Source organism: Drosophila elegans, unplaced genomic scaffold (assembly GCF_018152505.1).
Source record: "Drosophila elegans isolate 14027-0461.03 unplaced genomic scaffold, ASM1815250v1 contig_476, whole genome shotgun sequence".
NCBI classification, from domain to species: Eukaryota; Metazoa; Arthropoda; class Insecta; order Diptera; family Drosophilidae; genus Drosophila; species Drosophila elegans.
In genome coordinates, this window is record NW_024545863.1 from 9613369 (window position 1) to 9637422 (window position 24054).

Sequence of the window (24054 nt, forward strand, 5' to 3'; positions counted from 1 at the left end):
TTCGCTCACATACTGATTCTATTAGGGGGTCCTATGTAATGCGGGCATTTTAAAAGCTTTCATTATTGATCAGGAGAAAACTGCACGCAATAAACCAATTTATTGTCTGTCTCACCTGTCTGGTTTTCCCCCTTTTAACCTTTAGTTTCGCCACCCTCAATCAGCCTGTCTGTCGACATTGTTTTGCCTTCAAGCTGCGCCGTAATTTCATTTGGTAATTATATCCTGCAATTTGCTGCAACGCAATTTGAGAGTGCAAAACACAAGTCCGCAGGCAAAAAAGTGAAAGGTTGGTCGGACAAATGGTTTTACAAAGTGGTCGGGTCACTATCGATTCCTTTTTTCAGCAGAAAATGGCACATACAAATTATTAGTTTCTATCCTAGTCTAGTGATTATGATCTTTGGTTGATCTAGCAGTTATAAATGGTTTTCTATTTACAACTAAAAAAATGTTAACAGTTTAACTGAGTACACCTGTCTGCAACTTGAAAAACAAACCTAAGGAATAGAAGACGAAGATATCTTTGAAAAATTATAATACTCAACCCAACGGTAGAGAAAGATCAACATTGGCATTGCAGTTAAGTTTATATTTTATATAATTACAATTATATTTTTATGCAAATTTACTCACTGCAGTTATGTGATGCAATGCCACGGCTTAGTGAGTACACAACTAACATTTTGGTACACGTTTATCCATTTTCATCTTTGTTAGAACTCACTTTAGACTAAGATTTAAACGTACCTTTTCATCCTTGGCGTAAAATAGCATATTCCGCTTCAGGCGAAAGTATCGACGTCGCCAGCGCTGAAAGGACCACGTGTGCTTCAGGAGGAATCCCTCTTTGATGATGGCAGCCTGCAAAGAACACAGAACAAAGTGATTGCAATTTCAGCTTGACTACGAACACACTTCATCAGCGATTCGCCAGGGGCAATTAGCAATTGATGAGCTGACACTGGTCGGCTCGGAGTCAATGGGCCGAGAATGATAACAATGGGGAGCCAGGCATGTTGCAGACACAGATGGGACTCGGCACTTTGCCCACAGAGCATAGAGCACAGAGCACTGGACGCAGGACCTTCGGTCAGCAACTCCGACGCTCTCTGCGGGGTCCGTCACTTGCACTCGTCGGCTGAATGTCAGCAAATAATTGGCTGCAGGCTAACAAAGGCCAATGCCAATGGCAAGTGGACAAAGGTGGGCAGCAGTGGGGGCTTCAATATGGCCAGCAATCAATTGTGCAAACAAAGAGCAACCACACACAGCTTTTGCCGCTATTCACACTTATTTGCGCGGCATAAAAGTGTAAATAAGCGTGGCGCGAAAGACGACCAAAGTGGCAATAATCTGGGGCAATTATACGACAAATAATCCTTTGATTCAGACCAATTTTGCGACTTGACGAAGCGGGGATATAGAAATCGAACGAATGCCGCTGGCTGAGTAAACAAAGTTGCAATCCGTTTATGCTTTGGAGGGGGCGCCCTTCAGCCCCAAACTAAAAGAAAATTCAGCTTTAAGAAATAATGGAAAAAACGTTGTAAAAATCAACGGACGTTGCACACAATCAAGTTGCTTTCTGTTTGTACAAAAAAATAATAAAGAGATATGGAAATTAAGAATAAAAGAACTGAAAGCGAGATCTGAAGCCTTCCTTAAAGGAAATAAGAATCAAGCTTAATTTATAATTCGACAAAAGAGACACAAAGAGGACAAAAACTGTGACTAAAAATCAAAGTTACGGGCTATCAGGCCAAGATAAATCATCGTCAATCAATCATGTGAGACGGACATGAGGCCAATCGCTGACACATCAAGTATACGCCAAAGTGGCCGAGGATAAAGCCCACAAAGCCAGAGTCCATCAGCCAGCCAAAAGCAGACAGCGCCATGACGATAAGCAAGTTTGAAATTTTCGCTAGCCGGGTATTGATTATGATTTACCGACACCAGCCCCTCATTTCGCTTTCTTCTCCTTCTTTTCTTTGAGGTAAAAAGATACAATATAAATAAAAAGGCCGGTCTATAGATATGCATATACTTTCTGTTGTTGCTTACTCAGGCAGGCAAAGATTTCGCCAACAAGTCTTTTCCTGCTTTGTTTTGCTTTTATTTCAATCGCCGCGGCGAATATATTATGTACAGGGAATAAATTACCCCTTTCCCTTTTACTCAGACTTTGCAGCTTTTTCAAACAAGTGAAACAGCTTTAAATTAAAGAAATTGGATTTACCGTAAAAAATTCCTTTTGATGGCTCAAAACAGTTGGCCAATTGTCTGGGTAAATATTCGTAAATAATTCAACCTTTTTTTCAACAAGCACGTAGCAAGAAGAAGAGCCAGACTCAAGGACATTGCGGCAGCAGCCCATTGAAGACAACCCATCGAAGAAGGCAAAAAACAAGAGTTGGCAAGGACTTCTGACTTTGTTTATCTACAGTATAAGGCTTACTTATTGTTCAATTTAAATGGCTGAGGCCGTCATTCAACAGCAGCTGTCATAATTATGGGAACGGGGATAACTAAAGGATTTCGGTAATATTAAACCATCCAGATATCTCCTACGGATCAAAAGTTATGAAAAACAAAAAATAAATCAAACTTTGGCAAGCTTAAGTTTATATACCCTTGCAGCTATTCCAAAAGATAAATATTCTTTAAAGCTCAATTATTCAATTGTTCCTATCATAGCTTAATGATATCGTTTTCCTATTTTAATAAAATTAAAAGCCTACTTCTACATTCTGAAAACATTACTATATCGTCAATTTATTTGTAATATTCCGATAGTTTCCATGAGAGCGCTATCGTATAGTCGTCAAATTTTAATAAAATTTAAACCGTAAATCTGGAATAATAACCCCCTACTATATCTCGAAGAACTAAAAATATTTTTACAAACTACCTACAAAGTTATATGTTTTTTCATTTTGTTTCCTTTATATATTAACTGCAACAGGAAGACAACTTTTGGGAAAGTTTCATGCAGATAGCTTTAAAGGAACGGGCGGACGGACAGACGGACATGGCTAGATCAGCTCTCCTAGTGATACTGATAAAAAATATATATACTTTGTAAGGTCGGAAATGTCTCCTTCACTGCGTTGCAAACTTCTAACTCTTATTATAAAATCCTGCAAGGGTATAACAGCAACAATTTTGTAAAATCCGTAACTCATTCAATTTTGAAATTATCCTGTAAATCGAACTATCGAAAATGAGGTTTTGCACTTGGGATGATTTCATTCTTATGAGCATCTCCTGGAAAACTGAACTAAGCCCCAAAAGCTGATCGGTGAGGAAACATTAATATTGTTGCTTACATAATTAGAAAAACACTTAAATTTTATTGAACTATAACATTAGCGTCTATTCTTAATTGTCTCACAAATAAATACGGTTTTAAGACAGAAGGAACATTAGCTATTTTTTACAGACAAATTTTGTTAAATTGTCTTTCAATTGTTTGGAATGAGCAAATTTTTACTTCTCCTATTTTAAACAAACGCTATTGACTAGATAAACTTATGTGCTTATTTTCGACTTTGTTTTTTAACTTTTCCTGGATTACCTTTTTGCCATAAAATTTTGAGTCTCTAAATTGGGCCTTTCTTAATTTGTATATATGTATAAACATGTTCAGCTTTAAAGAAGAATTATAAATACAATTTAATTTTAATAAAGTGACATTTTCCTGTGCCAACTATAATATTTTTAACAAAATTCATAATTTTTCATTTGCTGGGCACATTGACCCACCCTAATGGACAGCACCCAATTAGTTAGCCAAATATTTGATAACGTCTTTGTTCATAAACGACTGGCCCGCACTGTGCTTCCACTGTTTAGACTCTTTCTATTGTCTCACTGCCGTCGCCTTCAGCGTTGGCAGCACGCTAACCTAAGCACTGCCAACAAGCCCTTGCACTAAGCTGCTTTTGTTTAGCGTTCGCTTATTGTTTTGCGGTTTGACATGTGTAAGGCCTACACTACCCTCTACTAACACATGTGTGTTTATGGGGCCACGCCACATGGAAGCACTTGGATGTTGCTTGACTGTCACAATCAGGCAAATGTGTTTTGCTCAGCCTTTGAATGCCATACATCACACATAAATAATGCTCCGCTTAAAGTACAAATTGCAGTTGGACAATCGAGGGGGGGTGAAACTGGTGCCAAAATTGTAGCGGGGGGTGCATTGGCAGCTGGATAAAAATACAATAAGGATCGAAAGGCCAAAGTTGGGTGAAAGGGTCAGTGCAACGATGCGTATAGTTAACATCAAATAGACAGCATGCAGAGCTTTAATTTTCGCCTGGTACATTATTCATACGACGCGGTATACCAACAAGGAGGAGGAGGGGGAGCCTAAGAAGCTTCAAAATGACACCAAAACCATAAAGAACTTAATTGAATATTTTCTCGGGCTTCGCGGAGTTTCTGGGGCTTGCCTTTCTTTTCTTTTTCCAACGTTTTGATTATTTATTGGCGAAACCCGGCGACTATAGCAACGTTTAATTAAAATACATGAACGGTCCGCTCTGTCTTGCCTTTTTTCTCCCCGGCGACCGCAAGTCTATACAATTTGATTTCATATTGCGCTACATGGACAGCGTCGGATTACATTTTAATAATGCACTTAAATGATTGAAACGGGCGTCCAGCTTAGCCGGAGCAATCATCAATTGGGGGCCACTTTGACCCCTGACCCCTGCAGCAACGACTAAAATATTTTACCGACTTCTTGAACTGCTCCTCTCCAATGACCTTTGGCAGTGCAGTGCACTAAAGTACTTGAAACATAAACTCTCGACACACGCAACACGCATATAAAGCGATGAACCCACCTCCTTCCCATTTACCAGTTTGCATGCAACTTCCGCTCCAGAAACTTTAGCGAGGACGCTTCGTTGCATCGCCATGGTAATTCCTGTGACAAAGTCGAAGGACTCTTGGCTCAGGGCGAAAAAATGAAATCTTTTCCGCATTTGCATTTCCCCCTCAAATTACTTTGTATCGTGTTTTCGCGTAAAAGGTCCTTGGTCCAAAACTGTGCGCGCACGAGTAGAATAAAGCGTTTCCTACCCCATAAAGTATATGTTTTATTGATCAGGATCGATAGCCACAGTCAATCAAGCCCGTCTGTCGGAAACTATTAAGGCTAGAGTTTTGGGTTTAAAGATTATAGGTATAACTTCGTAACCCAGAATATTTCAAGATTTTACGACATCCATTCTAACGGGTATCTAATAGCCGGGGAACTCGACTATAGCTTTCTTTCTTGTCTTTTTTTTTTAAATTGACAAGCTTCGTAACGGATATAAATAGTATTTAATAGGGGCACTCGATTATAGCGTTCCAACCTAATACTTTTTTTAAAGTTTGTAAAAACTATGGATAACAGAGCTGTACATTTTTTTCGACTTTCTTGCTCATTTTAACAAACTATCAATTTATTCTTATGAAAATATTTAAGCCAAATATTTCTTAATTTAATATTTAAACATTTCCTAATATAGAAATCGAGTTTGCGAACGGTTTAATGTACTAAAATTGAAATCAATATTTTTCCCAGCTGTTTCCTATCATCTGTCCATCTGTTCGTTTGTCTGCTCGTTTCTACGCAAACGATCAAATTATATAGGCTCCCTTTGAAACATTCGTAAAAAACAATTTTAAAAATTAATTTTTTAAAATTTATAGAAATATATAGTAATGGCTTTCTTTTATAATTACTTTTTTAATTATTTAAATAATTTATTTTATAAAATATTTTATTTTTGTAAAAACTTTATTTATTTTGTATAATCATAGCAATATCATAAGGCAGTCTGAAAAAGAAACTTTAAAGAAACAATTTAACTGACTTTAATAATAGAAAAAAATTGGCGAACGGAATATAAAAAAACATTTCAATTTATAAAGAAAAACTGACGTAGCTTTCTATGAAATATTTTCATAACAAATTATATTGATTAGCTGTATAGTATCTTAAGTCCGCGGTGCCGAACGTTGTTTTACACTTGCAAAAGGTATTATAACTTCAGTTAGAATACTATATATTCTTCCTCAGCATCACTAGGGGAGTCGATCTAGCCATGACCGCCTGTCCGTTTCTACGCTAATTAGTCTTTCAGTTTTAAAGCTACCTGCGTAAAACTTTCCCAAAAGTTGTCTTTATGTTGCAGGTTGTATACAAGTCGGAAAAAATTGGAAAAAAAATTATAATGTTGCTGCTTTTCCACGTTTTTGTTAGTTCTTCGAGATATAGTCATGATTTATTATTTCAGAACTACGATTGCGACTGTAACTGTCTTTTTATTGAAGGTAGGAACGAGCCGGATCAGATGGCTTTATCATATATGTAGGTCCCATATGAACATTCGAAAAAATGTACAGAGAAAATTATGCCGCTGCTTTTTTAAATTGATTTGATCCAGTAATGGGTTAATTATTTAAAATTTGCGCGTTTCGTTTAAGTAAAATCGTAGGAATCATAGGAATGGCTTGCCGAAGTTGATTCTTTTCTTGTTTGTTCTAAATTGGATGTAAAGAATATTCAATCAAAATTCTTTATATAAAAAATTGCATCTTATGGACAAAAATAACAAAACAAGTCTGATGAATACCAGGAAATACTTTTTCTTATACTAAATCGTTTTATCATACAATTACTAAAATAATTTGTCACACAAGAAAATAAAAGCGGTACTAAATCATGTATAAATATGTTTGAATCAAATTTGAAGTTACTTGGTGGGCTGGTCATTTTTCTGGAAAAGCAAATTTTGACTTAAATGGAACAAATTATTTTGGTGATTATTGTGGTATCGGAATCCTGAAATACACTTAATCACACTTGCGCCTAATTAGAAATAAAATTTATCTCGTTCAAATGCTTACTATAAGCTCATTGATTTTTATAATGTGCACTAATGCCCATCATTCAGTTCTTACCAGGTTATTCGTGCACTTGGTGGACATGCGGCGCTGAAAGAGGCGGGCTGGCTCCGTTTCGATTTCCGACTCTGACTCGGACTCGTCGCCATCGTGGCTGATGGCGATGATCGGGATGATGGGCACCGGGGAGAGGCTCCCGGAACTACAGGCACTGCTCCTTCCGCTGCTCGGACTGCTCCTGCGGGAGCCGCGGGGACTTCGCTGCACGTGGAGGGTGTCCAGTTTTAAGTGGGACATTGTCGGGGTGTGGAGCTAGCTTCCGCTGCTGTGGAACTTCTTTGCATATCCTTACACACAATCGGGCTGTCACGTTGCAAGGACACGCACCACTCAGCGGTGAACAAAGCGAGGGCTCCCAGCGTTGAGTAGCCGCCGCAGGTGGCCGTCCCATTTGCAACTCGCCCTGCTTATATAAAAAGCTGTCCAACTCCCCCTTGGACACACCCCCTTATTCGCACAACAAAGAAAGATGGCCACACACAATCACAATCTTTGGGACAAAGGTCCCGGATTCCTAGTCCTTTGTCGTTTGAAAGCGGTCAACGGTCCTTTACTCAAATTACAATAATTGCATGAGCTCTCAAAAAATGTGTACATTCAATGTCTATGAAATGTAATAAGTTTAGCAAAAATACTTGCACATAAACACATGTATAAACCGTTCAATCGAACTATATTTGTATGTATATATTTTATTAAGCCACACTTACTAATTTGCGATGGGAAAAAGAGAAAGAAATTGATTTGCAAAAAGTGCAGCACACACAACACCCAAGAGAATTCACATTAAAATGCAATTTTATGATTACACGAACGATAATTAAAATTGCGTTTTTGTTCCTAATTATTTCGACACTTCCTGCTTCCGCTTTTCTTGTACTTGTATATGTACGAGTTGTACACTAACTGTGCCTCGAGTTCTTGTTTCAGTATTTTGCCTATTTTTATTTTCTAATGGGGCTCCAGTGCTCTGCACGACTCATTCTGTTCCCCGCCGAAGTTTGTTCGCAACTAAAACTGGCGGACCCGCGCGGCGAACTGGACGAGACCGCAACCCTCACTGTTCGCTGTGAGTTGCCGTGGTCGAAAGCGGAGTGGGCCTGGCCCAAAAGCAAAGGAAAGTCGGCAACTGGCGGACAGGGTTGCCAGGCGTCGGACATTAATGCATGGTAATAAAGGAACTATGAGGAAATGTTTTTTATCGGTATTAAGCCGTCGAGTTGATTTAGATTATCTATAAAAAATATTTTAAAATTTAATTGTAAATTCCTCACAATTATAAAGTAAATAACAGCAAAATTAGTTGCAAAACTGTATTATAACGTCTAATAAAAGCCGTCAAAATGTTGAATTTTTTTTATAGCACCTTACTGAATTGTCGTCTGGTTCACGGAACCAATATAAATGGGTAACATAGGATAATTCATAAAAAAATAAAGCAAATAATAATAGAATAATAAATAAAATAAAATTTTATGATGATACCAAAAACAATAAATATCATAACAACGGAACATTTTGTTTTTTAATCTTAAACTTAAACTTAAACTTAAACTTAAATAACCTTTCACAAAGAGCGACTATTATATTCAATCGATTTAATGGTTTAAATGTATTTCGAAATTTATCAACATTTCCCAAGGCGTGGCATCCCTACCCAATTGAGCTGGCACGCAACGAAAACAAGAAATATTCATTATCCTTGCCAACAAGTTTGCCTGCTCTCCGAATTTTTCACGAGAGAGCGGCAAAGAGCGGTGCCCAGAGAGATGGCCAAACAAACACACACCCTCCGTGAGAGGAGTGCCGACAAAGCACGAAACGGGCGGAGCAAAACAAAACGCCAGAGAGACGAAGGAAAAGGCGAAGCGCAGACGAGGACAAAGTAAACAGGAAAGCCAAAAAATGAACAGAGGAAGGAAGCGAACGACTGACGGAGCGCTGGCTAAAATTACAAAGGAGTGCAAAGCCAAATTTCAAGAGGGGCGGGCAAAGTAGGTAGTGGGTAACGGGGTGTGTGCTTTTCCGGCCTTGCGCTTTGGCTTTCACTATTTGTTGTCTGCTGTCACTACCGCTCAGCCTCCGTTCCTGTGCCCTCCTCATCCTCATCCTCGCATCACATCTATCCATCCAGCCCACATTTCCCGGCGGGCATTACTCTTTGCGCTTGACTGCACTCGCCTATTTATTTTATTACATTTTTACGTGCCCACACGCTCTCACGTGCATTGGGCATATTTGCAGGACCCAAGGACATCCAATTAAGCAAGCTGCAAGCTTTGCGTTTAATGCACTTTAAATGCGATTGAGTCAGAACTTTCGAATTTATTCAAGCTCTCTTGCTCGGATGCAAATACATTTTTTCCCGTGAAAAATTAAAGATACACTCAATAAAATCGCTTAAAAAATTTTTCGTTTCATGATTTAAGTTGCCCTAAAAAACAATGACAATTTTATTTCGTTTTTCGCCATTTTGATTAAATCAGTATCGATTTTTATGTAAATATACCCTTTCAGAGGTTGTAATATTTTCAGTCAAAAGTTTTCAACGCATTGGAACAGACATTTCCTACTTTGTAAAGTATATTTATTCTTCATCAACTTCACTAGAGTCTATCAGTCTGTCCTTCGCTGTTTTTCAATGTAGTTGATTATACCCCGAGATATTAAGATTAACTAATATTTTAAAATAAAGGTTTTTCGTTAAATTCAATTTTATAACTTCATTGGTTTCACATTTTTGACTTGCCAGACATTTTTTTAAACAAGCAAGGAAGCAAACTTCGGCAAGCCGAAGTTCATATACCCTTGCAGCTATTGCAAAAATTAAATATTTTTTAAAACATTAAAATTATGATTTACTTGCGTATATGTTTAAAAACATTGAAGCTATGATGATTTGCAGCTCAATTATTAGATAATTATTTTATATATTTATATTATTTCTATGGGAGCTATATGATACACTCGTCCGATTTTTATGAAATTTAAACCGTAATAGACCCAATACAAATGGGAGTCCCCCTTAAGGATCAACAATTTGAAGACCGATGCGAAGATGTCGGCCCTTTGGGATAATTACTTTAAAATCAATAGAACGGTTTTGCTATGTCATGATATTTGCCAGTAGTTTCACTAATACTTCCTTTTTAATTTTCTTTAATAATTTATTGTTTGTAATTTAAGTTTATGGTTTTAGCTTTATATAAAAACTAAATTTATTTGACAAAAAATTTTGAAAATAATAACATACTTTGGGGCTAGTATGACAAGTATGACAAGATCTGAAGTAAATTTAATTTCAATTTTCTTCACACGAATCGTAGACCCAATCCTGCCTCTCAGCTTGAACGGAACCAACTCTTGTGCCCTGGAAAAAAAGTTATGAGCTTCATTTAAATAAAATTAAAGTATGTGAATTCAAGGACTCGTAAATTCCAATTGTAACAATGTAAAAAAAAGTTTAGGAATATTTGTGATTTATGATGCATCGCTGCACGTGGAGGGTGTCCAGTTTTAAGTGGGACATTGTCGGGGTGTGGAGCTAGCTTCCGCTGCTGTGGCACTTCTTTGCATATCCTTACACACAATCGGGCTGTCACGTTGCAAGGACACGCACCACTCAGCGGTGAACAAAGCGAGGGCTCCCAGCGTTGAGTAGCCGCCGCAGGTGGCCGTCCCATTTGCAACTCGCCCTGCTTATATAAAAAGCTGTCCAACTCCCCCTTGGACACACCCCCTTATTCGCACAACAAAGAAAGATGGCCACACACAATCACAATCTTTGGGACAAAGGTCCCGGATTCCTAGTCCTTTGTCGTTTGAAAGCGGTCAACGGTCCTTTACTCAAATTACAATAATTGCATGAGCTCTCAAAAAATGTGTACATTCAATGTCTATGAAATGTAATAAGTTTAGCAAAAATACTTGCACATAAACACATGTATAAACCGTTCAATCGAACTATATTTGTATGTATATATTTTATTAAGCCACACTTACTAATTTGCGATGGGAAAAAGAGAAAGAAATTGATTTGCAAAAAGTGCAGCACACACAACACCCAACACAATTCACATTAAAATGCACATTTATGATTACACTAACGATAATTAAAATTGCGTTTTTGTTCCTAATTATTTCGACACTTCCTGCTACTTGTATATGTACGAGTTGTACACTAACTGTGCCTCGAGTTCTTGTTTCAGTATTTTGCCTATTTTTATTTTCTAATGGGGCTCCAGTGCTCTGCACGACTCATTCTGTTCCCCGCCGAAGTTTGTTCGCAACTAAAACTGGCGGACCCGCGCGGCGAACTGGACGAGACCGCAACCCTCACTGTTCGCTGTGAGTTGCCGTGGTCGAAAGCGGAGTGGGCCTGGCCCAAAAGCAAAGGAAAGTCGGCAACTGGCGGACAGGGTTGCCAGGCGTCGGACATTAATGCATGGTAATAAAGGAACTATGAGGAAATGTTCTTTATCGGTATTAAGCCGTCGAGTTGATATAGATTATCTATATAAAATATTTTTAAAATTTAATTGTAAATTCCTCACAATTATAAAGTAAATAACAGTTTACAAGAACAGCAAAATTAGTTGCAAAACTGTATTATAACGTCTAATAAAAGCCGTCAAAATGTTGAATTTTGTTTATAGCACCTTACTGAATTGTCGTCTGGTTCACGGAACAAATATAAATGGGTAACATAGGATAATTCATAAAAAAATAAAGCAAATAATAATAGAATAATAAATAAAATAAAATTTTATGATGATACCAAAAACAATAAATATCATAACAACGCAACATTTTGTTTTGAATCTTACAAAGTTAAAATACTTAATTTATTATTATAAACTTAAATAACCTTTCACAAAGAGCGACTATTATATTCAATCGATTTAATGGTTTAAATGTATTTCGAAATTTATCAACATTTCCCAAGGCGTGGCATCCCTACCCAATTGAGCTGGCACACAACGAAAACAAGAAATATTCATTATCCTTGCCAACAAGTTTGCCTGCTCTCCGAATTTTTCACGAGAGAGCGGCAAAGAGCGGTGCCCAGAGAGATGGCCAAACAAACACACACCCTCCGTGAGAGGAGTGCCGACAAAGCACGAAACGGGCGGAGCAAAACAAAACGCCGGAGAGACGAAGGAAAAGGCGAAGCGCAGACGAGGACAAAGTAAACAGGAAAGCCAAAAAATGAACAGAGGAAGGAAGCGAACGACTGACGGAGCGCTGGCTAAAATTACAAAGGAGTGCAAAGCCAAATTTCAAGAGAGGCGGGCAAAGTAGGTAGTGGGTAACGGGGTGTGTGCTTTTCCGGCCTTGCGCTTTGGCTTTCACTATTTGTTGTCTGCTGTCACTACCGCTCAGCCTCCGTTCCTGTGCCCTCCTCATCCTCGCATCACATCTATCCATCCAGCCCACATTTCCCGGCGGGCATTACTCTTTGCGCTTGACTGCACTCGCCTATTTATTTTATTACATTTTTACGTGCCCACACGCTCTCACGTGCATTGGGCATATTTGCAGGACCCAAGGACATCCAATTAAGCAAGCTGCAAGCTTTGCGTTTAATGCACTTTAAATGCGATTGAATCAGAACTTTCGAATTTATTTAAGCTCGGATGCTCGGATGCAAATATATTATTTTCCCGTGAAACGTTAAAAGATACACTCAATAAAATCGGTTAAAAAATTTTTCGTTTCATGATTTAAGTTGTCCTAAAATACAATGACAATTTTATTTCGTTTTTCGCCATTTTGATTAAATCAGTATCGATTTTTATGTAAATATACCCTTTCAGAGGTTGTAATATTTTCAGTCAAAAGTTTTCAACGCATTCGAACAGACATTTCCAACTTTGTAAAGTATATTTATTCTTTATCAACTTCACTAGAGTCTATCAGTCTGTCCTTCGCTTTTTCAATGTAGTTGATTATACCTAGAGATATTAAGATTAACTAATATTTTAAAATAAAGGTTTTTCGTTAAATTCAATTTTATAACTTCATTGGTTTCACATTTTTGACTTGCCAGACATTTTTTTAAACAAGCAAGGAAGCAAACTTCGGCAAGCCGAAGTTCATATACCCTTGCAGCTATTGCAAAAATTAAATATTTTTTAAAACATTAAAATTATGATTTACTTGCGTGTATGTTTAAAAACATTGAAGCTATGATGATTTGCAGCTCAATTATTAGATAATTATTTTATATATTTATATTATTTCTATGGGAGCTATGATATATGATATACTCGTCCGATTTTTATGAAATTTAAACCGTAATTCTGAAATATTTAACCATTACTATATGTTGATTGCAAGGATATACAAATGGGAGTCCCCCTTAAGGATCAACAATTTGAAGACCGATGCGAAGATGTCGGCCCTTTGGGATAATTACTTTAAAATCAATAGAACGGTTTTGCTATGTCATGATATTTGCCAGTATACTGGTAAAAAAAAAGTAGTAAATTTAAATATTTTGTATTCAATTTAAATATTTTTCGCTTTGATTTTCATCCAAATCCGTTTATATTTACTTTAAATATGCACCATATTAATTTGATTTTCGAATTTAATTTAAATACTTACAGAGTAATTTTCAATATTTTTAATATTTAATTTAAATTTGGTCCATATTTAAGTTAAACATAATTCATAGTTAAATTAAACACGATGCGTATTTGTTTTAAATATTAAAACATTTAATTTAACTAGAAATCGTATTTGAAGTAATAATGAAACATGTTTGTTTTAAATATTAAAATATTTAATTTAAGTATAAACCGTATTTAAATTAATATGAAATAAATTTAAGTTAAATACGGTGCATCTTTGTTTTAAATATTAAAATATTTAATTTGATTTATAATCGTATTTAATGTTAACATCTATAAATTAAATATTCCAAACTTAAATACAGTGCAATTCATATTTAATTTTAATAACAATTTCACTGAATTTAAATATTAAAGTATTTAGTTTAAATATGAATTATATAACATGTATTATTTAGCGTTTTAAATATAAATATTTATTATATTTAAATCAAATGCAGGGTATATTCATTTAAATTATTCAAAACTGTTTATTAACATAAGAAAAACATTGTACATTTTTTTTTTGTAATCATTTTATTTAAGCAAAATTTATATACAGTACGGCCTATATAGTTTATCAAAGAACGTATTTGCTTTGTGGCTTTTTACAAACATACACGGTTGAACTGTTTTTAAATTCGAATAGTTTTTACCGACAGATTCTGCAATCCTTTGGCGATAGTCGGCAATGGAGTTCACTTGAAGGACTAGACTTTCCAGGGAGTTCTGGTTTTTGATGCTTTTGAAGAGTACCATGTATTGGGCGGTAAAATTGAGGGGAGCAGGTTAGTCAAAATAAAGTCTGATGAAAAAGAAATAAAAGAAAGACAAAAATAAGAATTTTAATTAAAAAATAAAACAATATATTTCATAATGTAATTTACCAATAGTCTCTGAATTCTTGGAATTCATAAACAGCTTCCTTCTGTTCACGTTGTGGATATTATACGCATAGTACTGTTGTATTTCCTTCTTAAACGCTTCCCATTTTGAAGCTAATGCGCCTTTCCTTTCCAGGGAACATTAAATTAAAATCGATTTGTATCTGAAATTAGATTTTTTTTCTTAACTTGGGTTTTTCCAAGTCATATATTACGGTATCACCAGGGATTGTTTTATGCTAATTTATTGTTATTATTATCCATTTGATTGATTTTATTTTTTAAAATATTAATATTACTTTGTAATATTTTAAAAAATCAAATCAAGTATTCGCTTTTTTTTTGTTAATTTTTTTGGGCGGTAACTAAAACGCTGCACATACATACATGCATATGTAGAAACATGTTTACACAGCGTGCGTATGTATGTATGTACATAACATTACCACATTTATATTTTTATTGTTAGATCGGTACTTACCAAATAGTTATGCTTCCGAAGCTTAAAATTAATCTTGGCGTGATCTTTATCTTGAGGGTTAATTATGTTAAACTAGATCGCGGTAAAATACACAGTTAATATGTATGTGAATAACTCTAGAAGATATTTGTTTTTAAATATTCTCACACACTTACATACAAATATATGCATGTATGTGCAGAGTCCGTTAACCGTTTCTAGTGGCTTCCAAACTAAATCTAACGCCAATTAAGCGGTAAACGAACGCTGCACATACATATGTATATATGTACATGCATACCAACACATGTACATACATATATATATCAAGCGTGGGTATAAAGCCTAAAACAAATTTATTGCAGAATTATTCACCCAATAACGTGTAAGAATCGCGATCCAGATTAATTATTTTAGCACTTCACTATCTTTGATTTGTGTTTCTGATGAGATCGCGGCATCAGCAATTAAACTTTAATTTTCACTACACGACACAACAACTGCGACTTAGAAATGATGGCACGCGCCGTGCAATGCTGAATACGAAGAGAAGTGATCTGGTCACACATATGTACATATGTGTGTGTGAATCCGTTTCAAAGAAACAGCGAATAACGGAGAAAAAAGACCGCTAAAAATGCGCATTTAGAATTTGTTATACACATATGTATGTATGTATGTATAATTATGACTTTTGTTCCATTTATTTAACATTATTTTAATTTAGTTACGAACGTAATAAATTTAAGAGTTTCGTCTAAATTAATGGAACAAAACAAAAAATTAAAATATAATTTTTGTATTTATTTTTAAATATAAAATGCGGGCCTCGACTACAACTTTAAATTAAATAGGAATAATATTTAAAGTAACAAAAACAATATTTAAATTTAATTTGTTATGTATAACGAATAATATTAAATTTAAATATTGAGCAATTTCAATATAATACTTTAAACATAGATATTAATACAAATAATATTAGATTTAAATTTAAAAATATTAAGTACCATATTTATTAAATATATTTCGCTAAGATTGAGCTATTGAAATTTAATTGACAATATCAACTGTAATAATGTTTTGTTTATTGTAAAAATTATTAAAAACTCAAAATAATTTTCAGTTTTCGTACTATAATTAAATATGACACATTCTTAATTTGACTATGTTTTTTTTTCAGTCTGAAAATTTTCAATTTTAATATGATAAAATTTAAAACAAATTGCCCAAAATTTAAACTCAATATTTACCGCATTGATTTAAATATTTTTATATTAAATTATGGAATTTAATACGTTTTGTATTTAATTTTAATATTTTTATATTTACTTTAAATATGAAATACGCATTTTACAATTCAATATGCGCATATTTATTTTTACTATTCCATTTTTTTACCAGTGTAGTTTCACTAATACTTCCTTTTTAATTTTCTTTAATAATTTATTGTTTGTAATTTAGGTTTATGGTTTTAGCTTTATATAAAAACTAAATTTATTTGACAAAAAATTTTGAAAATAATAACATACTTTGGGGCTAGTATGACAAGTATGACAAGATCTGAAGTAAATTTAATTTCAATTTTCTTCACACGAATCGTAGACCCAATCCTGCCTCTCAGCTTGAACGGAACCAACTCTTGTGCCCTGGAAAAAAAGTTATGAGCTTCATTTAAATAAAATTAAAGTATGTGAATTCAAGGACTCGTAAATTCCAATTGTAACAATGTAAAAAAAAGTTTAGGAATATTTGTGATTTATGATGCATTATTTTTTATATGAGACATCAAATGTCCCTTGAAGGTTCAAAAGACATTTACAAATACAAATTAAAAAACAAGAAAGAAAGCAAACTTTTTTTTCTTATTTTAATTTAACAAGAAAGGAAACACTTCGGTAAGAAGTGCGATATTTATTTTGATTTTTTAATAAAAAAAATACTGTGACCTTAAGGACTTACCCTGGGCATTTCAAGGCAGCGACGGAATCTCACCCGAGTCCTGTTGGCCTTCTCTCCGCTGAGCATCCCGAACTCGAAGAGACTGGGCGTCAGGATGTAGCCCCCCCAGTTGGGCGGCATTGGAATCTCCTCCGGCGTCTTGCCAAGCCAGTCGTTCAAGCGCTGTACGACCCGCGAAAAGAACCCAGAGCGGGACTGCCACTCGGCAGCCGCGTATCGTGGTCCGTGGGTGATGCACATCTGGACGTGGCGTGGGTATCGGCGGAACTGGTCCAGCGCCTGCTCCTCCGTTAGCTGGTGGGCGGATCCCGCTATACGAACACTGCGCATGAGTGGCGCCCAGTTGAAGTGCAGCGATACGTGCGGGTTGGCGCTAATCTCGCCCGCCTGCCGACTGCCCAGCGTCGTGAAGAACGTGATCCCGTTGGCGCTGACCTCCTCGATGCTGGTCAGCCGGGTCACAGGTTCGCCGGCCTTGTCCACGGTGGCCATGCAGGCGAGTCGCGGACGCACTTGAGGTGCCTGTTCCTGGGCAGCTACCAGCCAGTTCTGGAAGATCACGTATGGTTCATCGTAGATCCGCTGCTCCTCGCTAGCTACAATGTCCACATGGTGGGACATATGGTTCACGCGCTGCCCAATGCGACTAATCGAACCAATCGACCAAAGTGTGCCCCAAAACTTTTGTGCTAAAGCGGACGACATTGTAATTTAAAATGTGGCGTCTGGTTAATGTGCCCTAAAATAATTATGTTTTCCTACTTGTGAAGTATATCAAATTGAGAAATTGATAAATAAACAAAAAAGAAAGAAAACTTCGAAAAACCGAAATGTGTAGTGCCTTGCAATTTTTAAAGAAAATCAAATACTTATAAAATTAACTCTAAAAACAAGAATCTTGCCCATTTTTTGTCTTTTAATACCATAAATTTTAGAATACAATTTTTCTTAAATTAAGGTTTCCTTTCTAAAATTATAAAATAAGAAAGATTTTCGAAGCAATCTATATAAATTTCTGAAATTAAGGGCACAATAATCAGTTTTAACAAATTATTATTTATAAAACTAAGAAAAACAAGAAAGGAAGCAAACATCCTCAAGCCGAAGTTTATGTACCCTTACAGCTGTTGCATATGCGTATATGTTTAAAGGGGTTACCAGAGTAACTCTTTTAAAAATCGATTTTTTTTGTGTCTTATCGATAGTTTACAATGTCAAAATGTCTTATCTAAAATAGTTTTCAAACAGCGTTCCAAAGAGTGACCGCTCGCAGGCATACACCGATGCACCTAAAACCTTAAGCGCGTTTATCTCGAAAATACATTTTTGAATACTGCTGGCATATCTCGACTACTATCATTTCAACCCCAAAAAAACATACGCCATTTTGTAAACATTTGACATTGTAGTGGAAATACATTTAGCTTTCATAATCTTCTGGAATTTTTTGATTTCAGGCACTCATTCGACCGGAATCATGTCAGCAGTTTTGGTGTTTTTTTTAAGCCTTGGAAGACAGCCCATAGTCCCGTTACTTCTAAAATTTTTTAAAAACAAAAAACTTAAAACAAAGTAGAAAACTCACCTTATTATGTGCAAAACATTTTTAAATATTAATTAAAATCGTTAATTTGAAATATGAAAAATAACTATTTCTAAAAGTTTTTTTTTAAATATTCAAAAAAAGAGGAGTTACAATTAAAACAAAATTTTTTTTGTTATTTTTTTTAATTGTTCCCACGGAAGCTATATGATATAGTCCTCTGATTTTAATGAAATTTGAACCGCAAATCTAAAATATTTTAACATTAATTACATCTCGAACTAAAACCAAATTGAAAACAAGAAATTGAAAACAAGCCGAAGTTTATACACCCTTGCAGCTATGGCAAACTTCTTGCTTCTGACTGAAATTATAATCTCTAATAATTTTATTATAATAATATAATTTTTTGTTTCGTCGTTGTTTTGATTCGAATATTTATTTATTATTTTTTATTGTCATCGTTTGGGACTTAAAATATTTATTTTTACATAATTTAAAATAATTATATCGCATCAGATTATCGCCTCAGTGAATGTAGTTGAAACAGTTTATTTTATTTTGACAAAAGTATTATAATTATATATAAGTTATCGATAACGCATAACTTGGGATTTTTCTGAAACACAGCTTACTTTTGTTCTTATTTCTTACTTCCTTCATAGAGTAAGAACTATATGAGGCACCATTTGCTCTGCCGCTCTCTTGATGCCGTTCTGCCAGTTATGCCACATGGATAAAACTTTTAATTTGGATCGGCGTCTCCAGGTAATGGAGCGGATCGAAAAGCGGAGCGCAGACCAAAATAAATATTCGAACATTCAGTAGTTCCAAATTAAATTGTATTTAACATTAGTTTTAAATATGTAGTAATTGCTTTTCTAATGCATTGTGGTTCGTTGTCGCAGTCGTTGGCAGCATTAGTTTCTTCAGGCTGTGATCTCTCTTCGATTATATTCGACCAGGTTTCCAAAATCGCACTGTTGTTCTCGTTTAAAAAGTTGTGTAAAACGCAACATGACAGAATAATGTTCGACGTTTAATCGCATCGGTTGTCTAGGCTCTTTCCAATCCGGCGGAAGCGCGATTTCAACTGCCCAAAGGCGTTCTCTATAACTCTCCTTGCTTTGGAAAGCGAATTAGGGTTGTTGAAAACCTAAATGCCGAATCGCCAAGCAAAACCACAGGCACATCCGTTTTGTTTAGGCGTTTGGAGTTTGCTCGAAATAGTTCAGTATTGTCCACAATACTTTTCAAGGTGGAACACTCATAAACTTGGGAGTCGTGGCAGCGGCCCGAGCAGCCCACGTAGACATACCGAAAACTGTACCTATGAGGAAAAAAAGTATATAAATAAATTCTGTAAATTAGGATTAAAATCTTCTTATACGGGTATGACATTACATTGTTCGACTCATTATTTGACGGATTGAAGCTCAAAGAGAAAACTATATGGATACTGATTGAGATTTTTTTGGTAATACGTTCACGGTCACAATGCCTTTTTAAAATCCGGTCATTTTTTTTACTATCGGGTATCGGTGCTGACATTGTTCATTCATTGCTCATTGGAATCGTCATAGGTTGAGCAATGAGAAATGAATGAGGCCAACAATGAGTGTTATAACCCCATTAGCTGTAGTCAACCAATGCAAAAAGGATAATTGTAGTAATCGATGCCCTTGGCGACGGCTGGGCGGATGTCAATATGATTACCATCTTCGAGGATAGCTATAAGATTTATGTCAATTAACTCTGCGTCCATAACTTTACTTAACAATTGCTCCAATGCATTGCGGGAATCCAAGAGCTTCGAATCCCCTAACGCACTCTTCAAATTTATCCTGTGTGAGCAACTCACGGGGCAAGTATTTTGGAGCAAACACCCGGTACAGCTCAAAGCATGGGAGACGACACTCCAAAAAGTCTTACTACTGTGCGGTACCCCGCTGACGACCCTAAAGAGTCCCTCTTCTTGAAGCCTTGCAGCTGTTTAACCAATGTGTTGAAGTGTTCTCTCTTGCCGGAAAATACCGATGTTTAACGATATTTTGTTCGTGCCACTACTACAACAGCTATATGCAAGGTTGGCGCAATTTTTGATGACTTTTGAATATAAAATCTATTTTGTATAAAAGTTACTGAAAACAAGAGCGCTTTCTGCAAATTCTGCTCGCAGTACCACCATGCATTACTGCTGGATCTCTGGCCGGAATTAACTCCCATATATACGGAGATAGTTTTTAATTAATTTCTTTTGGATTTGCCAATATTCAAAAGTAAACAAACCCAGATCAGCTGTTCGTGCCACTCACTTGTCGGAGTAGCATTAGCTAAATCCTAATGCGCCAATGGAATCAGGCACATTTAAAAAGTCCATTAATGCGGCAATGGAATCTGGCTATTAATATCTGTTTGTCCGTCTCTTAGTTTTAAAACAATCTGCATGAAACTTTCCTAAAAATTGTGTTCAAAAAAAGAAAATAAATAAAATACCCCATACGGTGCTTTTTGATCTGCATTAAACAAATTTTTGCTCACATTTCAACGAATTTTGTTGCATGGTTTTTTTTTTGAATATTTATTTAAATATATTTAAAATATATATATATATATATATATATATAAATGTACCCTAACTAATTGATATTAAATTGTATTGAATCCGTTACCGTTTATTCTAAAAAAAAAGGCAAAAACTATAAATCATTTTGACTTTGGTTTGGATTAACTATTTTTTATAAAAATTGTATATTTAGCTGGTTGCAAAGTGCAATTTATGAAGAAGAAAATATGATTTATTTTATCTCCCTAGCTATACAGCGTATATATATATATATATATATGATATATGATTATATATATATATGATTAACTTAACAAGTAAAAAAATATAACTTTCCTCAAATACATACACAAAGCATGTAATAATGCATATGTACCCCTAACTAATTGATATTAAATTGTATTGAATCCGTTACCTACGTTTATTCTAAAAAAAAAGCCAAAAACTATAAATCATTTTGACTTTGGTTTGGATTAACTATTTTTTATAAAAATTGTATATTTAGCTGGTTGCAAAGTGCAATTTATGAAGAACAAAATATGATTTATTTTATCTCCCTAGCTATACAGGGTTTGAAATGCTAGTTTTCGCCAAAAATTAATTAATTTTCTGGCACAGTGTGCCTGGAAAAATTTTAATAGAATGCAAAGAAATTTATCTATTTGCAAACGCTTAGTATTTTATACCCGTTACTCGTGGAGTAAAAGGGTATATTGTATTCGTTGAACAGTATGTAACATCTAGAAGGAAGCGTTTCCAACCCCATAAAGAATATATATATGTTATTGATCACGATCAATTGCCCAGTCGATCTAGCCATGTCCGTCTGGCCGTCAACATCTCGGAAACTATAAGAACTGGGATTTGTCATGCAGATTCTAGTGTTTCCTAAGCACCGCAAGCCACGCCCACTCTAATGCCCACAAATCGCAAAACAGTAAACACTTCTTTGACGTCGCCAGAGACATGTTAGACTGTAGGTGTTGGACTGTTGTTTCGGTCATATCAATCGGTAGACACAAAAATGTTAAAATTCGAGCAAATATTTTAGAAGTTATGTGGTTTTTAAGTCCTCTGCCGCCGCTCTGCCGCGCCTCGACCGCTGTTTGCCGGTAATCGCTGCAGTAGAGAGACAAAACGAAAGAACTGTAAGCGGGGGGTGGGGGTGCTGCACTCACTTAGCTTCTAGTTATGGTAACACGGATTGGTGTTACTATTATTTTATTAATGTATATTGGGTTTCACAATGAGGAGTTACATAGCGTGCGTGCAGCTTAGCCGAGAGCCGGTAGAAGAGAAGATAGAGATGTGTTTATTAGAACATATCGATCAGAGCGATAACAATAAATATCGAAGCTAAGTTCTTAGTTGACAGATTTTCCGCTAGATGGTATTTTGACTTGGGCCGCCACATAGTGTTGTTTTTAGCGCCACCTAAGCTTCGATTGTTTTGTTGGGGTAATACTTTGTAGTTTTGGCTGTGTAACGGGTGTCTTACGGTCCGCAAAATCGCTTATTGCGTTCTCTCTTGTTTTTATATTAACCCTTTCAGAAGGTACTATGATTTCAGTCAGAACCTTGGAACGCAGTGAAGGAGACATTTCCGACTCTGTAAAGAGCATATATTCTACAGTTTGGTAGGGTCGGAAATGGTCGGAAAGATACTTTTTAATTATAACACATATGTACATTTAATTAGCAATATTGTGTTTCTTTATTCCTAAAAGATCATTAACAGCATATCTAAGCAAAATTTGGAAGACATTGCGAATGCATGTGTTGTTGAATTTCAGATTCTCATGCTTAGGGAGCCAATCTCTCGTACACCCAACCATCCTCTCCCTTGTGGACTAGTTCTCCATCGACATCGGATTCCACACCAGCACCTCGTCTGAAGCGGATACGATCGTGAAGGCGATCGGTCTGGCCCTGCCAGAATTCAATGAGGTTGGGGCGCACCAGGTAACCGCCCCAGTTGGGCAGTGGTACCTCTCCATCGGGACCCAGTTTCTCCTTGATGCCCGCCTCCACCTCGTCCAAGTAGTTTCGCGATGGGATCCGCTGGCTTTGCGGACTGGCAGCGGCTCCGATTTGACTGGCCCTGGGCCGCTGGTGGAAGTACTTGAGGGAATCCTCCCGCGGAATCTTCTCGGCCACGCCCTCGATGCGGACACTCCGCCGCAGAGGAAGCCAGTAGAAGGATATGGCTACATTGGGATTGGACTTGATCTCGTCCGCCTTGCGACTGCTGTAGTTGGTAAAAAACGTGAATCCCTCTGTGGTGGCTTCCTTGACCAGGACATATCGATTGGACGGCTTTCCCTCGGCACTGACGGTGGCCAAAGCTGCGGCATTGGGCTCCAGAATCTCAGGTGTTTTCAGGGCCAACTCCAGCCAATCGCGGAACACGCAAAACGGGTTTTTCACTTTGATATTCTCCTCCAGGAAAGCGTCCTTGCGTTCATGGTACTTTAGGCGAAGTGCTATAATCAAAAACATACATAGATTTTACTAGAACGTCTGAAAATCATTCAAATTACACACCCGAAAGCTGTAGCTCAGAGACTTCTTGGCTCATCTTGCGAACGATTTGCAGGAACTTCACTGTTTTTGTGGGGTTTATGGTTTGATTAGTTCCACCTTCACAGGCCACAACAACACGTACTTATTCAAGGTCGACTTTGAGCTTATCTGCTGGTAAAATCGTTATCTACTGCCGCTTAATCGCAAATTTCTGTGCGAAAAATAAGATTTGTAGAAAAACAGCTGGTTGCGATGGAGTTGCCACCCTGCTAGAAATAGATATGCTTATGGCAGGGGTGGCAGCTACAGCTATCGTACAACTATCGAACAAATCTATTGGGCACATTGTGAGCAAGCCCGCGAAAAATAACATTTTTGAAATACCTAAAAAAATTACAGCTTAAATTAAATTTCGATTTGATCGAGTTTCAAGAATTAAGTCATTTTCTATTGAAAAGCAGTGAAGGACTCATTTCCGACGCTTTAAAGATTTGTTGTAGCAAATACTTACTACATTACAAAAACCAAAATTT

General features: G+C 36.2%; 3 protein-coding genes and 1 long non-coding RNA gene across 14 annotated transcripts in view; all 4 read right to left on the minus strand.

The window, feature by feature from the left end:
* LOC108141085 (diacylglycerol kinase eta) overlaps positions 1-11373 on the minus strand; it is a 55308-nt gene extending 43935 nt beyond the window's left edge. For 3 of the 9 annotated variants that reach the window (XM_017264262.2, XM_017264263.2, XM_017264260.2), the window contains exons 1-2: positions 6967-8353; positions 751-864 (exon numbers count right to left, since the gene is read on the minus strand). In XM_017264262.2, the coding sequence (XP_017119751.1) occupies positions 751-864; positions 6967-7206 (354 nt within the window). In that variant the 5' untranslated portion in view covers positions 7207-8353. Of the gene's footprint in view, positions 1-750; positions 865-6966; positions 8356-10971 lie in introns of those variants that run through there. The other 6 variants (XM_041709216.1, XM_017264267.2, XM_017264264.2 and 3 more) reach the window with 6 other exon arrangements.
* Positions 11374-14108: 2735 nt separating this feature from the next.
* Positions 14109-15631, minus strand: LOC108143164. 3 transcript variants are annotated; one of them, XR_001774322.2, is made up of 4 exons: positions 15303-15631; positions 14949-15064; positions 14471-14631; positions 14109-14388 (listed from the first exon to the last, which is right to left on the minus strand). It is a non-coding gene; the product is annotated as an uncharacterized LOC108143164 (long non-coding RNA). The 3 variants fall into 3 exon arrangements; XR_001774323.2 differs by having other exon boundaries at positions 14110-14388; positions 14949-15020; positions 15303-15628; XR_001774321.2 differs by having other exon boundaries at positions 14111-14388; positions 14949-15622.
* Positions 15632-16383: 752 nt separating this feature from the next.
* Positions 16384-17661, minus strand: LOC108141086 (pyridoxine/pyridoxamine 5'-phosphate oxidase). The gene is made up of 2 exons (XM_017264268.2): positions 16890-17661; positions 16384-16576 (listed from the first exon to the last, which is right to left on the minus strand). The coding sequence occupies exons 1-2, from the start codon at positions 17592-17594 to the stop codon at positions 16508-16510; spliced, it is 774 nt and encodes a 257-aa protein (XP_017119757.1). The 5' UTR covers positions 17595-17661; the 3' UTR covers positions 16384-16507.
* Positions 17662-22688: 5027 nt separating this feature from the next.
* Positions 22689-23798, minus strand: LOC108140961 (pyridoxine/pyridoxamine 5'-phosphate oxidase). Its single transcript, XM_017264029.2, has 3 exons — positions 23664-23798; positions 23543-23602; positions 22689-23481 (listed from the first exon to the last, which is right to left on the minus strand). Coding segments are annotated over exons 1-3 (741 nt in total). The 5' UTR covers positions 23665-23798; the 3' UTR covers positions 22689-22801.
* Positions 23799-24054: the final 256 nt, after the last annotated feature.